At 35.5% G+C, this 18,457-nt stretch overlaps 1 protein-coding gene across 25 annotated transcripts in view; it reads right to left on the reverse strand.

The window, feature by feature from the left end:
• Nucleotides 1-18,457, reverse strand: part of NRXN1 (neurexin 1) — a 738,722-nt gene that overhangs the window by 637,436 nt on the left and 82,829 nt on the right. For 19 of the 25 annotated variants that reach the window (XM_075413187.1, XM_075413170.1, XM_075413185.1 and 16 more), the window contains one exon: nt 14,502-14,531. The exons of the other annotated variants lie outside the window; for them this stretch is intronic. In XM_075413187.1, coding sequence (XP_075269302.1) covers nt 14,502-14,531 — 30 coding nt within the window. The remainder of the gene's footprint in view (nt 1-14,501; nt 14,532-18,457) is intronic. 25 annotated transcript variants of the gene reach the window in all.

Genomic DNA, 18,457 nt, shown 5'->3' on the forward strand with positions numbered 1-18,457 from the left:
TTATCAAATCAATTAAGAAAATTGAAGATATGAAAGCACTGGTGTTGAAATGTCTCTGACAAAAATATAGCATTGTTGAACTCTGATCATACATCAAAAGTGACAGAAATTCATAAGCAGGGCTCTTCTTTCTAAAGACTAAATGATTGCTTGCGTTATGCCTGTCTTACAGGTCTCAGGCAGTTTTCTCTATGCTCTCAAGCCAAGCAAGGACCTTGTGATACCGAAGGACTGCCAGGTCTGAGTTTTGCACTTCTAAATTGTGGTCCACTCCCACATCAACGGCTCTTTCCATTTCCCATTCTTCTAAACTTCTCATCCCTTTCTTGACCCTTGCAATATAAATAACAAAGTGGACAGGTGGTTTGTTTTATTAAAGCTTTGTCTGGGCCTACTGAGTACTAGAACAGTTGGTTCTAGGAGAAAATACTTTGCAGGAAATAACTATGATGCTTTAAAGCTTTTGGAGCAGTTACTTTACCTTTCTCCTAGCAGCGGGGAGACACAGACAGTAGGAGAAAAGAAAGGAATAATAAAATCTTTTATGTCTGTATTTCTATAGCTCTTCAGAGCCTTCCTGGTTTCATTGAGACTTCATAGACACAGGTAATTTTCAAATCCTTCTAGAAACAGATTTAAATGTCAGGCTACTGAAGTTTGCCCATGTAGTTTTCTACTTAATTCCTTAGCTTTTCAGGGGAAAGTTCTGAACACAGTAACCCAGAACAGGCTGCTCTTACTACGTTGCACCAAAAGTTGCCGTTCTCCCACACTGCAAGCATCTCACAGGTGCTCCAGGTATTGAATTAGCAAAGTGCTTCACAAAAGAAAGATAAACTTTCTCACTACAAGGAAAAACACTGCCCTTCAGCAAACAGGAGGGACAAGAGATACATAAAGTTTTAGTGAAGTTCCAATCAGCTTTACTCACCCTTTCTATATTGTCTGAAGTTTCTACTCAGCACAAGAAAAAAATCTTTCTCTCAGTCCATATTCACACTACTGCCTTGATCATAGGAAAACTGAACACCTTCAGTGCACGATAATTAAGTGCACCTGTAATCCAATTAATATTTCATCTGTCTCCACACAGGCAGTGGCTTTGTTCTTAGACCACAGAAACCCTGTTCATTACTCATCTTAGTTAAAAAAACTCCAAACCACACAAAACAAGGCAGAAGGAAAACCAGCCCAAACACCACATGTATAGCTTCTAATGAAAACTGAAATCCAGAAAAAACATAATGCTAAATTAGGTAACAATACACACTGAAATTTACCCAGCAACAACATTCAAAGTCTTTTCTTCTTCCTTTCTTGCTCTGTGTTACTGCTGATAAATTTCCCTTCCCAAACCATCCTGACTGGCACCACTGTCTGCCTGGATTTATTCTTAGTGCCTACTTACAGACAAAAGCCCTACAATAAGCTCAAACATTGAAGCAATCAGAGGGACTGCATGCAGATCTTCTAAAAATAAATTAATCTAGCTTTTGAATCAAAGATATAGTGATTCTGGAGTACTAGAAAGCTGTTTTTTCAGAATGAATAACTTGCCTGAGCATGTCAACAGTCATGACCACACTTCACTGATGCTCAAACATCTGCTGAAGCTGTCAACAGATTCACTAAGGGCAAAACAGTCATTGAGAACTGTACTTTAAGATACAGAAAGTTCATGCTTTAACTGTCAATTAGGTTTTCCTCTGTCCCTCAGCATAATAACCGACATTTTGCAACCACGAACACATCAGGGCTTCATCAGTTCTCCTGCTAAACAAAGACTCTTAGAAAACAGAGCAACATGAGATAAAATAAATATATAATATAATGCAAGTAAAAAGGAAAACAGCTTGTGTGTCCTTCCATGTACTCATTTAGGTGAAGGTGAATATTATAATCCAATATAAATTATACAAAATGATCTAATTATAACTGCTGGACGGTTTGGTTTTTGGTTTTGTTTTTTTTTTCTGTCAATTATTCTATATCAGCCTTCAAAAATATGATAGCATCCTTGTAGTGACATTTCAATACGTCCTATTCTCAAACACTTTTGCTAAATTAATTATCTGAAAATATCAGACGCTGCCAGCTCTGAGGGATGACACTGAGCCCAAGCAGGAAGCTGCCTGTAGAGCTTCTGAAGTCCCCACACTCACCATACAGCAGCACAGAGGAACTGCGGGTGTGTATTTGAAGCCTGTTCCTCTGTGTGGCACCGGTACAGTTTGAACAGACTGCAAAGATATGGGAAAACAGCATTCAGCTTTTCCTTGTGCAAGCAGACTGAACGTCCAGTTTCCCACTTCCCTACGGCTTTTCCCCACAGAGCAAGTACTGACAGGTGTATAAGTTCCAGCTTCATCAAGGACGTAGAAGCAGACTAGAAAATGAGGATAAATGTGGTGAAAGAGAGGCCTCCTGTTTACTATGTAGAGATGATTCCATATTATATATTGAATAATTGGTGCATAAAATAATAAAAAAATAAATTATAGCAAAGACTTTTTTTCCCCATCCAAGTGAATACGCTATTGTATTCTCCCCAGTGGCATATACTCAGCTGTCTGTACATGTATTTCACACACTGCATTAATAAATTATCAATCAATATCAGTATGTTAATAACCCAATGTCTGTTTGTCTACAAGGTGTGAAACTGAACATCAATAATGATGCTTAGAAGACACACCTCAGCAATTGGCTTTCCTCCTTCTTTCTGATAGGCAACATGTATTATCAGAGAAAAGTTTGGAATTCTTTTAAACTAGAAATATTCTAATTTCATTGAATTAAATAGCTGCCTTGTTTTTTCATGTGTTCAGGAAGAAACTACAAACTCCCATCTGTCTTCTTGAATTTTAACAAATAACAGGAATTTTTCCTGCCTACAGTGAAACTGTAAGAAAGTATTTGAAGTCTTCATGAATAAAGATAATTCTGATGTAGAATAGTAAGTCGTTCACTGAAGTAGCCTATGATTCCATCCTCTCCTTTAGTCTGAGCATATTGCAACTAAAGAAGACTACTTAACTCACAACAAATATATATTTGAACTGTGAGGTTCAATGAGAAACTAAATGTTCAGTCTTTAAATTAAAACTCTGGGTCTTAGGAGTCTTAATCTTTCTTCTGCCTAATTCAGAGCACTCATATGGGACTGCTTTATCTTCTGGTTTATGAAATTTTCTGGATTAAACACAATTTCTGTTCCTCATTGAATCTGTCATCTTCGTATAAGCATTTTTCCCCGTATCAAAGAGCCAAAATGCACAGCTCCAGTTTTGCTGTACAAATAATTCACAAAAATGTTTTGCCCTGGTTTATCTGGTGTAGCAATCACTGTATAACACAGTAACCTCATTCCTTACCATATAACTGGAAGACCCCCACGCCCTGTTGTAAATGTGTTGTGAGTGTCTGTATACAATAAAAAATACAGAATGGCATAACATTGCTGAAAATTACATTGTTTAACTGTAGTACTCAATTTAAAGTATTCAAAATAAATGATCACAGAAAACTGTTGAACTTTGAGAAAGATTAATCTCCTTTTGATTCACACTTCCATACATGTTTGAGATTTTTCCATGAAGAAGTTTCAGTTTTCATGTTACATTCTGACTTAAGGGAATACTTTGAATGGTTTTTCCAGTTAGTCCGTAAAGAGCATTTAAGTCTGACTTGGTGTTTTTGGGGACTCATTGATACATAATTTCATCTATACAAGAAATATGATAAAATTATTCCTAGTAAAATAAAACTGAGGTGGCTGTTTTTATAGTCTGACACTTTTCTTACATGTTACCACAGTAATTTCTCTATTATGTGTGATTCATAGACTTCAAGGCCAGAAGGGTTGTTTTTGATTATCTAGTCTTATTTTCTGCATAATACAAATTACAGGCTGTCAGCTAGCACATGAGAGACCTTCTCTTTAAGCAGTTTAACAGCTAAGAACCTAGCAAATGTATTTTTAGACTTTCTGAAGCCTGCTCTTCTGACTTGGGTCTCAAGAGTATGCCAACTAGGTAGAGAGGTGTAGACACATTCTTGCCTCCCAAGGTGGTTAATTAGCATGACCTAGATATATGTACATTTCTGAGAGTTATATGTACTTATTAAAAGCTATAGGGCTGATACACAGATCTTCTAGGTGTTCTGAAAAGGAAAATATTAATTAAACTTTTATATTACTTTTACAACAGCTCAATAAATGCAGAACTTCCAAAAACCTGTTTCTGTAACAAGACTATCCATTTCAGGGACAAGGCAAGGCATAACTTTCTCATCTGTTTCAGAACAATGAAAAAATATAAAATACATGTTTTGCTGGAAGAGAGAATAAATGACACATAATAGAGATTTATGGATGCAGACATGGCAGTCATTTTTATTACATATTTGTCATTATAGCAAACTTAAGATAGTGGCATTTCTGAGAGGTAAATTCATGAAGTATAGCAGAACTGCATGGTTTCAGGGCATTTTATCTACCCGTGTGTGTGCCTATATCCTGAATGCAGCTACGTATATGTATGTTAAATATGTATATGCAATTAAAAATTGTTGAGGAATTTGCTCTTTAGAATTGTGAATGACTTGCTGTGTTTTACTCTATGTATTCAGTGCTTCTCAATATTTTCAGTAGGAATACAGGAATATATCCACTTCACAGCAATCTAAACAGCTCCCTTCTTTGCTCTGATGGGGTATGTAGCAGTAGAATGACAGTCAAACTCAGGTGGCTTTATGTAATTTTCAGAATACAGATTTGCCATAGATCTTTTCCTCTGTCTAATACAGGATGTATGGATATGTATGAACATACCAGTTCTACACAGATAAATATGTTGTACAAGTATAATATAAAATTACCAATTTTCAAGTTTACCTTTGTTGCTCCAATCTTGCACTTAGATACTTTTATATTATTCTTTTCTGAGGTCTAAATTTTCTTCCAAACCTTATAATACAGTTATGGACAGTATCTTTACTTGAATAACATATTGCAGAGAACTATAGGGCTGAAAAGTCTGCTAAGGACAGCAAAAAAATTTGGTTCATGACTGACACAGACACAGCTGTATTTACGTGTGTTTGAAGTTTCATAATGATGTAAGCATCTTGAGGTATACCTGCAAAATCTATAGTTTGCACAAGTGTTCAGGTGAAATGAGAGCTCCAGTTTAGTACTTGCAACACAATGATCTGGGGGTGTTCAGGTATATGAAGACTAAATTAAATCAGAATCAGGGTTTTTTGAACTCTCACATCATCTTTGTGATGATGTAAACATATACCAGTGTTATTGTTCAATATAATAACACCCAAATAACTCTCCTAAAGTTGAAAATCATGTAACAACCAGTCAGTTATTGCCGTTAATACAAATAATATCAAATATCCATTTAAACAACACATCCATTCATAGTGAAAACAGCATTGTCAAAATGGCTTTTGGCTCTAAAACTAGTTTACACTTTGTTTTCCATAGGTTCAATAACTAAAATCACAACAGTAAGTATCTCATATGCATGAAAACATAGTTTTCAAAGGCGATTTGCCTGTAACTGAGCTTGGTGATTCTTTTTTAAGATTTCTTATGGACTTGTGCAAACACTAAGCGTAGTATCTTGTAAGACCAAGTTGTTAAGCAGAGCCATTAACTGAGAAAATCAAAGGACCGGCTTGTGTTATAAGCAAAATACCTCCGATGCCCTTTTTCTGAGATAGAAAGCACTTATCTGGCACCTTTTTGATGTAACCCAAGTTCTTCCTAATAAAGATCTTCAGGTTCATTGAAGTTGGAAATCAGGCAAATTATTTCTAATTTTTAATCCTAGAGAAAGATGTTACTGTTGGGTAGGAGTGGGGTCACGTAATTACCAGTGCAGCTGGCATCAGGAATCAATCTCTTAGGGTTTTCAGCTAACACTTACACTTCAGGAGCAGAATATTAATGGTCACAGGAAGACATGTAGCTTCCTTTCCTCCTTCTGAAAATGGGGTAATAATGGCTCATGATATGAAATGCAGGACAGACGTACTACCTAAGGGTAATTCCGGTGAAAAACTTAGAGATTTATACTCACTTACTGCTGAATTTTGATTTACGGGCAGACTCCTCTCTGTTTGAAGAGTATGCAAAGGCAGATGAAAGGGATTAGACCCAGCTGCTTTTGTTTTCTCTCACCCCAATATAAAGAGGCTACTCAAGTCTATGCTCTGATGCCACCAGTGCCAGGCGTGGCCTACCAGTTTCTCTGGTAGCCTCTTGTTATCCAGGGTTGCTTCTATACAACTTTAGAGAAGGTGCCAGTGAATCAGTCCAGATGTTTCCCTTCTTTAAGGAACAAATGACTACTTTAAACAGGCAACAAGATGTACCAGAATCTCTAAGTCACATTAGCAAGTTACAAAACCAGGCTTTAAATTAAATAATGTGCTGATTAGAAAATTAGCATTAGTGGGTGCCAACAAAAAAAGCCCCAAATACACCTGAATTAGGTGGGTAAAAAATTATTTATTTCATTAGACTAAATGAATTCAATAAAGAGATTCAACTGCTTTCCTTTCCTCCCAAGTCTGGAAAACAGGTATTTGGATAACAGGTTGGTATCTATGAAAACCTTTACAGGAATGGTAAAGGTGGAATTTCATAGCAAAGCCCATGGTCCATGTTCAGTTCCTATGAAAGTTTTCTCCTTTGTGCTCCTGAATTTCCTGGATCATTGCACAGTTTCACTACTGATACTTAATTGCCCTGGTTGTTCCCCGAAGTGAAGATAGAAAGCTACCTTCAAGCAATTAAGAATGACAGGGTTATAAAAGGCTTTGAATATCAGGAAAGAGACATATTACTACTATCAGTGCAAATTATATTGTTTAATTAGAAGATTTTAAAGGAGACTTAATAATTCAAAATTTTTATTGTTTCTCAGTAGCTTGGCGTATTATTATAGCCATAGAAAATTACTGTAAAGATTAGGTTAAAAAAGTTGCATGCAGGATTCTTACTTCTACAAGAACAATCGATTCTGACCAGATTATTTAAATATCTTTTTAAATTTTTTTGTACGGAGTCATTCTTGGTGGAAAAGTATCATTATGATGTACATTTAGAGAGCATAGTCCACATTTTGAGTTTTATCCGTACAATTTTAGGGTGTTTTTCTTAAGAGTCCTTCACTTTCATTAAATTCAGTTTCTTTAGAAATTGTAGTAAAGTTTATTCCTGAATTTTGTAACCTTGCATGTAGACAATCTTAGAGATGTTTGAAAATACTCCTTATAGCTCTGATTTCTTTCCACTTAGCTGGTGAAACTCCACTGAGCATGATTCTGATTGGATTAATGCTAAAGTCAGTTGAGACTTCTGCTGTGACATGTACAATAATCTCCAGTTACTTTTGGTTTTCACTGAAATAATAGAAATTAGAGTCTGTTGGGCTGATTTGTTCAGCTGATCTTGTAGATTTCAAACACCGAATTTTGTCCTAGGAAAACCTAGGAGAAAGTTCCAGGATATTCTACAGGATATCCAAGGAATACATCTCTCTGAAATCTCTGTTTTGTTGGAAATGCCTGTGAAATTTGTATGAAACTCTCATGGAATTTCATTGTGCAAAAAAGATAAAGATTGCTGCAGCTTTTAATTCTCATTTCCTATGTATATTTACACAGATATAAAAAGAAATGTTTGCTTTAAGGAAGAAATGCCTAGTTTTCCCATTTCTTCATTGCTTACCTGCTCAAAATTTTTTTTTTACCTCTTCAGAGTGACAGCTTTACTATTTCCCACCCTCAATAAATCCCCATCTACTATTTGGCCTGAAATATAGCTATGACTTTCATCTTGAAAGAGCTTTCATATTAATTTGAAAGGCTCTCTGTCACATACCCATCTCCTGGAGAAATCTAGGCTCAGAAGTGGACCCTAGCGTCAAAGAAGCCAAAATCTTAAATATGTACTGTCTTATACTACAATGCTTTCTGGACTCAGAATAAATCTATACTTTTACATACATAACATTTTTTTTTTTTACATAAAATCCCTCGTAGTTCAACATTTATTTTCTTTCCTCTGAATGCACAGGAGACCTATGACATATACACATCTGTATATATGATACATGATAATTTTGAGGGGCATCAGAATGATTCAGAATATGGTAAATGTTTTATTTTGGTGGCAGAAAGGTGCTAGAACTCAAGGCATGGATTGGACATTATCACATGGTGACTTCTGTCAGAAAAATAACATTTTCAAAATAACTGTGTTCGCCTGTCTTCATATAGTTTTCTGGATATTTATGGCAGGTACTTACAATTTCTTTTCACACTGCTGATCAGGAATCAACTATCTCAGATATAACTTTTGGGCATATGTATCTCAAGACAGAATTTGCATTTCTGGTCCTGATGTTGATGGATTTCTTCTGAGCCACATACTTCAGGCAGAAAAAATTCTTCAACAGTCATGGTATGCTGTGTTTTTCTCCTTAGGGAACATTAATTGATCACATTTCAACACAAAGATGAATCTGCAGCTCCAAATGCCATATTCTAGGCTTGCTAGATTTCACCCACTGAATTGCAAGTAAATTATTTGCTTCAATGCACCACAACTTTTAAATACAGAAAGATATAACCCTTCTGATTAAAACATTTAATGCATAGTTCATTAGGATATTGAACAAAAATCTGAACAGATTAACCATAAAAATACAAAGAGAGTATAAATATTTATTGGAACATATATGTGTAGGCATAGGTGCATGGGTTACATACAAGAACTTAATTCTGATATTTTTGGTGAACATCAGCCACTATTTAACTATATTTATGAGGTTCTTTACAAAAAAAAAGTCACCATACAACAGATATGATATGCAGTTACTGCTTTTTGGAGCACTTCGACGAGCTTTATATTTAAAGTTCCCTAATTTCTTTAAAAAGGCAATTGTCATTAAAAAATATCAGGTAAATTTCACACAGAATGTTTTTTAAACTCTTGTGCTGATCATTTTCTAAATGATGCAAGACTGTCAGAATGTCTGAGCCCTGTTAAATGGAGGATACATTTCTAAACTTTATTGATTTGTTTTTTTTTATCAGTAGAAGCAACTATGAGATTGAGTGGGAAAACATAGGTTATCCATTCTTCTGCTGTAATGTCGCTTGGAAATAATTTCATTTACCCAAGCTTGGCAATCTCATTCTGTATAAAACTCCTAAATTAACTCCGTTTAATTCCAGCAGTAAGTCTTTCAAATAAGCTGCTGTTATCTGGGATATATAACTATGTGAACAAGTACAGGGAGTCAAGAAAGCCCTCTGTCCATATTTTGCACTTGCCAGGCAAAAGCCAGCTGCAGTTGAGAAGGCGTGTAACTGAATCCATGTCAGCAGGGCACCGAGCCAAAAATAATAAGCCGTGCTACAGCTCAGTGCTGTACCAAAGCATTTACAAGGCTTCTGGACTATTGTGGCTCATGTCAAGGAAGGCTGGAGGATGCGTGGCTTTCAGACCCACTTTGAAGTGGCACACACAAAAAGCAGACGAGGATAGGCTTTTCAAGAATCCTGGGAGGATCAGAGAGTGTAAGAGGTCAAAACTGTTTTAGTTCTTTGAATACAGAGCAAAAATGAAAGGCATTGCAATATGATGAACTTGTGGTCACATTGAGGTTAATCACTGAATTCCACATAATTTGATGTTAGTGGAGGTTACTGGTACAAGGTGATATTTGTGTAGCGTGACACAAGCACTATGTAATTACTGAGCTATAACATACCATTTTAATACTCATGATTGTTTAAAGATTTATTTAAATTACTTTTATTTTACAGTTCCCTATTTTCCAGTTGTCAACTGAATTGTGTGATTGATAAACAACAAAATCCTGTTCTCACAAATACCCAGTGGCATCACTTTGGTTTTGCGGGTACTGTATGATAGTTTGTGCAATACAAAATTTGCCCTCCTTTGACAAGGAAGTGGTCATATATATAAATTGACATTCTGAAGTCTTTCTTCAGCATTTATATGCAGTATACCAAATAGTAGCCCATAAAAACTTGCAATCTAATACAATAATTTGCAGTTGTACTATCAAGCTTTTGGTAGAAACACTTATTGCTCAGCTAGATATAATTTAATAGTTTGTTATGGACCTGAGTGACTCACTATGATTTAAAGCTGCAGATAATCTCTAGGGTAATAGAACAGGAGTATGGACATAGTGTTTAGGTACAGAATGAGTAATATATATAGTCAAAAGTAGGTTATTTAGATAGAAATAAACCATACGTAACCATCCTTAAGAGAACTGCAATATAAAAAGGAAGTAATACATGTCACTGTTATAGTAACTGAATTACAAATCCCTTTCATTGCTCATCAAAAGAAAATGAAAAGGTGGAGAAGAATTTTTTTTTTTTAAATAAGAAACAGTGTTTTACATTAGTTGCTATGTATTACTACTATTCACCACAAAATAGTTCTGCATGGAAAATCTGAGAGGTACTAACTTTTGACAAGGTAAGGCCTACAGTTGGAAATGGTAGCTTTATTAGACCACCTACAACCTACAGTTGGAGAAAGCAGACAAAATTTGTCTGGGCACAAATTTGTTTTGGGTAAACAAATACTTTTCCATGTCTGTTATGAGCAGCAGCCTTCAAGGTTTACTTTGATTTCAAACAATTGCTCTGAGCAGCATATTCAAGTGGTCTTATACAGACGTGAACGCCATTTACAAACCTTACCTTGCCTATGTCTTTTCATCACCACAGCTGTGACAACTCTAATGCTAAAGTTGTATACAGGTAGGTGGTTTCCAGGGGAAAAAAAAGAGGAATTGCTAAGTATTTCTGAACATATATGATGCTTACCAGAAAATAAACAAATGCCAGTACAACTAAAAGCTTGTGGCTCTTCCTAGAATTAAGGTTAGCATCTACAAGAAGTAAGGGATCAGGAAACAATTTCTGTATAGCTCTCAAGTTATGAGACAAACTTCTGTATAGGTTCTTGGCTTTATTTACACCCTCCTTGATGTTAGCTGGTTTTGTACATAGATCAAGTTATATGACCTCGAGTACTGACAGATGTCTCAGCACCATGACATCATCTGAGCTTTGCTTCTGCCTTTCTCTATGGCACAGTGACAGCTTTGTTGATACAGCTTCAATAAAAAGGTTTTGGGGAAATTACCCAGAGTATCCCAATTTATATTTACAACTAAATGAGAAATAGAACGTGTTTCCAGTGTGATCATACTGGGTTTTGTATTGCTTGCTCACTTGGAAAGTCTGCCTCACCCCTCCTTCCTCTGTCCAAACACCAGGTCCCCGCCCTGTCAACATCCTGTCCTAATTCTGAAGGTATGTTGCTTTTTTCCCCTTTTCCAGTATCCTTAAGAATATCTATACAATTAAAGACGGTGATACTTCAGCTATTTAGTCTTCAGGACAAATTGCATAGTAAAGCTTCTTAAGAGTTTTTTTATTGCTTATATTTCAAAAATAAGATTAATTCATGATATAATCACTCAGAATTTTGCAATCACTTTTGTTACTGACCTTACCTACCTCTAAAGGAATTGAAAGCATAATGAAAGATTGAAATACGTGCAAATGAATTCAGTGCTGAGCTCCTCTTTTGTCCCTTTGTTCCATCACCTCCTACTTCATTATATTGTCATGTGTTGCGATTGTGTTATCTCAGCAGTTTCAAGGTCATGTGTTTCAACAGCCACTATTAGTGTAGTTTCAAGACAGTCAACAAATGAGGCCATTTCCTCCTGGTTGAGGATATGGTTGGATATCAATGGATATTTTCCATTACAAGCAACTGAAGTTTGTACACATATAAACCCTTTCCATCCATTTGAACAAATACACACCATTATATTTGCAGAATATGTATTGTGATTATCAAAACATAGTAATCAGTATTCCCATATAAACTGGATAAATCTAATAAAAAATTAAAATGTGAAAAGAAAAATGTAGTAAAATGATTAGATGACTGGTGACTGGTGTTTAAATTACGTCACATGGCACATTACTAAACATTAAACGTAGCTAATATATCCAAGGTCATTTTTTTGGTGAATCTAATTGTTAAACCTTTTAAAATAAAAGTATGAATGTCTAACTATTGCACAATACTTGCAAAGATTTGGTTTTGCTAAAATCTTCTTTCCAGATCAACTACTAATCATAATATATATTCATAATATTTATGTTTTAACCCTTTAATACAAAAAAACTTGCAGTGTTGTACATACTATATCATGTATTCTGTGTATAGAATAATCTAGAAAAATAATTCCTTAATATTCATGAGAATTATCTATAATGTCAAGGTTCAGTTACTATAAAATGTCATTTTAAGGTAACTCCACCCAAGACATCTACTGCTAAGAAATAAGATAGTAACAATACATAATAAGGAAGTCATACATACAAGGCACTGTTAATAAAAGCACAACGAGGATCAGCCATACAAAAAACAAAACAATCCTACAAAACATAGAAATCAGTAGACTGCTTTTCAATCTACTTGCTTAAATTTCCTAAGCAAGAAGAATTGCATGTCCAGAACACACATAACCCTTTAAATAGTATCCCAGCTATATATAACCACGTACGCAGTCTCTGCAGAGTGTCTGATATGAAGACGAATGAGACACTACAGGTTGGTAATTACTGTCTTTGAATCACATCAGCTTTCTAGGTGTGGAAACACTAAATCAGCCAAGTCACCAAGGAACCTGGAAGGTTGTTTCTAATTCAACTAGTTAGCAAAATACACCTATGCAGATGACTGGATTTCTGATTCATAACAAGAGTAGGCACACCCTGACAAATGCTTAAGATTAATAGAACTGTCCTATTCACCATATGTAACACAGATTTAATGGCTTTTAATGGCCAGCTTCTTATCATAAAAATATATTTATGTGATGTCTGTGAACAAGTATACGCATAGCAAAGCCTGGTGTTTATTACACAGGAAAAGTCTTGACCCTACTACACATGCTCCCTCCACGAGAAACAAAGTAAACACGTCTGGTATTCTTTACATAAAGAAACAAAAACCAGCAAAAATGCTGAAAAAAATCCCACACTTCTCTTCAGCGTTCATTCTTCCTCGTTCCTTTGTCCAATTCTTGTCTCAGATACAACTGAAGTGATTAATATACAAGGAAAATCTCAGGGCAAATGTGATCAGCTAATAGCAGAGACTTGCTGAAGTCAGTGCTATTCAGATTTAAAACTTACATCAAGTTGTGGACTGGCCCTGGACAGAATATCTCCAGAGAGTCCCTGTGGAACAACATCGTGCTTTTTTCTGTGCCTGGTGGTTTAGACTCCAATTCTTTGAGAACAGAAGAATGCATACCTCAAAACGTGGCTGTTATTTCATTCTGAATGCTTTCTATAAGTGTAGCATCCTTTATCACTGCCAAAGCTTTACATCACTCACAAAACCAGGAGAAAAATTTCAAAAATCATCAGCCTGTACTTTAGGATACTTCTCCTTACCTTGACATCCATGAAATATTTACTTTAAAAATATACCTACCTTATGTTATCAGTGCAAAAAGATTTACATTTATTTTATACTTATACATACATTAAAGCATACTGATGGCATTAAAAAATAAAGAAAATCATGTAATACCTTTACTTTTACCTATGGATTTGGTGAAATGGTTCCATGAAGAAAGCATTTCCAGACAAAAAGAGAATAAAGAAGAGGAGAGAAACAACAGTAAGAGTCATGAGTATATGTAAATGCAATAGTATCTGAAAATGAAGAGACAAAGTATAAGGTAAGTGTCTGGAGACAAATGGAGATGCAACCAGTGTCATATTAGGGATTTAGTTTATTTTTTTCCAATCATGTACATGCAGAGAAACATAGAAATAACCCACGCTTAGACAAGAAAGAGTGACACAAAAGTAATGTGGACAATGGGATAGGAGGAAAAAAATCACTGATTTTGTTAGGTTGCAAAATTGTACTCTCAGCATTCCAGAAGCCAGAAGCAGGTGCTTTCTGCACGTTTCCAGTCAGCCATGCATTAATGTAAATGGACTCTTCAGTGTGTACATTGTGAGAAGCTGAGTATCTTCTGTCAGGAGCTATCTGAAGAGTGCTCTTGTGCTTCATTTATCTTTATAGAATCACTCGTAACTGTATTTTCTGATAAATACATGAAATTTTCTTAACCACCTTCTTATTTCTCTCATCTTTTTTCAGTTATTATATTGCAAGAGGGGGAGTTGAGGAGGCAGGAAGGACAAAAGCTTACAGAGCAAACAAAAAAAATGAAATAAGATGTGACTAAAACCATGTGTTTATTTGCAGCCAAAGACAGCTTTCAAGCACTTGCCCATCGTTTGCAGTGATGGATCAAAGCAGCTACAGAACAAGAAGAAACAATGAAAGCAGAGTGGAAAAGGAACAGAGCCCATACCTTGGTCGCCCATCATCAGGTGCGCCAGACCTTGAAGGGAAACAAGAGCACAGTCAGCAATGAACAAGGGAGCACGGGAAGGTGGTGTTGTCACAGTGACAAAAATGTTTTGTGACAGGCATCTGTTTCCTATGAGATGTCTGTATCACAGAGGGAAATCAAAGAGCATTTTTCAACCACTGGTTGTAATGCTTTGGGCTACGAGTAAGGACTGCAATTCAAACACTGGGTGTTGTTTTACTGTGTATTTCTTCTGTGTGGTAGTTAAGATGACAGAAAATAATAAAATGCTTTCAAATCCAACCAATTCCTTTAATATTCCATCTGTCTTTATCATATTTTGATTATATAGCTTTGAACACTTTGCTGGGAGGACTTCCTGTCCTCTGTACGTGAAATGATGTTGAAAATGTGGAGAAGTGTAAACCTGAAAAATGGGCTGGGTCTGATCTTTTTCCCCTCATAAAAATGAGCATTTCAGGTAATTAAATAAAATTTCTTCATCACATTGAAATGATAATGCAAGGAATGTCTCCTTATTTGTGTGAAACATGACAGTAGAATGATTTTGTTCCAGAGAAGGCAAATTATTACATATGCAATATAAAATACATAGCAATAAAGAAAATTTAAGTGACAGCTTCTGAAGCTACTCCATAAATATGTGAGAAATAGATTTTGCTTTATATTTGTAGTGTGAGATGAAATCCATTCATACCAGTATAGGCCTAGTGACATTTCAAAACAGAAGGCCATAATGGTAATCACTCAGTCAGAGCCAAATTTCATTACTCTCTAACCAAAAATATGAAACTTTTTAAATTCATGATAATAAAATGATATTTATATTCTCACTAAGAATAATGCGATGTAGGGAGAACATCTTTCTAGAAATACGAAGGTTTTTCACTTTCTATGGTTTAAAAAACAGGTTTACTCTGGTTGAACTCCGCTGTTTTAGGATCCATTGTAGAACTTATTAATTGCTTATGTGTTAAATGTTCTTAAACAACTACAAAACCTGATACATTATTTTCTTATTTGCAATTAATTGAAATTAATTCACTCGAAGAAGTTGTGCAATAAAATATTCTGCTCTTTGTTGGAAAGCAGACTTCCTAGACAATTCCTGTGATTTCTAATTCACAAAGAAAATTAGGTGCACAAATGACTCACAGTACTTGGGGGGAGTTCAAAGAAGATACTCCCAACTGCAATCAGTCTTAAAGGATTCATATCTTATCAGTTCCAAATCTCAAGTGATGTTCCAAACAGCCTAACAACGATTTGCTGAATTAGTGCTTTTTAATGTCATCCTTTTTAGATGCGTTGTTAACCGGAAGGGCCCCATCTCTTGGGCAACAGATTCTGTTTCCAAATACAGCTCCCTGCAGCTGGTGGGATTACCTAGAGTTTACAGCAATGTAAATGAAAAATGAGTGTGATCCTGAAGGGATGCCTACACAAGCATTACTGGAGAAACATCACACAGCTGTGCTTCAGTTCACAGTTTGTGAAAGGGAGCAGAAACGTTTTCACGTGTGTTCTTTCTTTATAAGTGTTGCTGCAAGAAGGGCACGCTGAATATACAAAGTATAAAGACTTATAGTCAAGCTTCATTTTTTTAATGCTGAACTTCCTTGCACGGCCTGCTGGAAGTATTAGTCTCTTCATTGGATTATTTAACTTGGCCTTTTGGCTCCTAACTTGCTGTGTTGTCAACTATAGTAAGAAATCTCAGACTTTTGACTTGGCCTTAACTGTATTTGACAGCGGGAAGGTGAAACTGATAGAACATTGCAACATCTTTTTCTTTAACAAAGTTGTGACTTTTCAGTAGCTGCTTTATGTGAGGTCTTTCACCTTTTAGAAAGTATGAAGCAAATCCCTGTCATGTCTCGTAGGTGAATGCAAAGCAGGTAATCTCTTACTAGCGTGTATTTAAACATTATCTTTATAGCTGTAAGGAGCTGAACAAAAGGCCTAGCTTCAGGAGATTACCACTCCTTCATAGCTACTATTTTTGCTAAAATGATATGTGAGATTGGTCAGCTGTAAATACATGATTCTTATATAATTTGAAAAAAATGTAAATGGCAGAAGTGCCTCTTGAAAACATCATAGAAACCACTTGAATTTTAAGAGTCACTTACAGTGCTGTTCAACTTAAAAAAGGAAGTCAAGTGAATGTAAAAAAAGTACACTGCTGAAACCAAACATCTATCAATTAAAAAATTTAGTACTAGTCCTCAAGACACTGTATTTTGTTTGACTTGGTATGTTTATTTCTTTGTGAAGCAGTAAGGTTACTTAAACTTACTTGCTAAAAGCACATAATGATACTTACCTTATTTTATGTTTTTGCAATCTATGGATGAAGGCTATGGAAGAATAAAGAACTACTATTACTGTACCTGTGCAATCCACAGAGTGGTTTAAAATGATACAGATAAATCTACCATGATAGCAATCTCTGCTAGATTTTCAAAATGACAGTCTGCTTATAATAGAGACTACTACAATGCATAGTCATGGAAAGTTCTAGCCTTAAATAGCCACTTATAGGTGTACATTGAAATTGTACATACATTGGAAATATTCATTTGTGCACAATTACTTCATAAGTGGAATGATAAAAGCCTTTCCTTTGTGAATTAGGAATTCCAGAATGGGAATGCCTCATGTGTGATCTACTCCATCATTACACTGAACTTGGCTCGGAGGGAAGAGAGTTAAGGGGCACAGGATGGGATAGAGGAAGCGGATATGAAGATACGGTATTTTCATAATTTGGTGTGTGAGTTCCATGCAGAGCACAGGCCAAAACAAAACTTAAACATGGTAAACCTGCAGTGAACATGTTCAATCCTAGCACAATTTTAGTAAAGTGAGTAAAATGCAGCCTTTTCATACCAGCAATATATACAAAATTGACTCTGTGAATACTAAATCCTTCTGTTTTCTTATGTAGCCTAACTTACAGAGATGCTCAGATATCACAGAAATCAAAGATGAAAAATTATAGCAAATTGTGCTTTGGTTACACCATTCTATGTTCCCATTTTTTACACATATATCTTCTGTAACTTTAATGTATGCATAAGTATCCAGACCTGTTTTGGAATAAATTTAAGGTTGCAGTTCTAAGAATTAGATCCATGTAAATTCTGGATTAACTGTTATCCAGGTTTTATCTTGTACTGCTGTGCATAAATGAATGCATCAAATAAAATTGAACCTCCTTATCTAGTTATACTGATCCTAATTCACATTTGAGACTCATATTGACCCCAGTAAGAGCTTTATGCACAGATCAAATATAAGATTAGGAACTTATTTCTAGGCTTTTATGTTTTCCAGTTAGAATTTCTATCCCAGTGTTGTTGAATATATTTTAATTTCACTATGAAAAGGAAATTATATTGATGTGTATGTGCGTGACAGTGCACACAATTAAAGCATCAGAATTGTTTACGTTTTCTTTCTCCTACTGGTAACATATATTTTAATAAAATTGTACAGCATCGTGTGTGTGCTAAATCTGAGCACCTCTCTTTGCCCTTGAGTACAGTAGCATAGGGAAACACAGTACTGATACTTCCAGGCTTTTTTAGAAAATTGCCACTGAACAGGCAGGCAGTGGCCCATGGTGACTTGAATTCTGAGTGAACTCAGGCCCTGCAGTGGCTCACTACAGGACCCTGCATCAGAACTGTGCCAGAGTAGTCATTTTGAATATGAGTTAGTTAGCTTACAAAGTCATTGATTTAAAAACAGTTTTTTAAAGTATTGGGAAAAAAAGTTATTGCTCAGTTTAGATAGATCAGCTAATTTTTCAAGTAGGTAATCGTTTATCCAGTATACAAAGATTCAGCCCAGAGAGACTTTCAAAAGCACCTGTACATAAAAAAGCACCTACAGCTTCTTGCTTATAAGCAAAAAGATAGTACTGATTG

The sequence above is a fragment of the Opisthocomus hoazin genome, chromosome 2 (assembly GCF_030867145.1).
Source record: "Opisthocomus hoazin isolate bOpiHoa1 chromosome 2, bOpiHoa1.hap1, whole genome shotgun sequence".
Classification (NCBI taxonomy): domain Eukaryota; kingdom Metazoa; phylum Chordata; class Aves; order Opisthocomiformes; family Opisthocomidae; genus Opisthocomus; species Opisthocomus hoazin.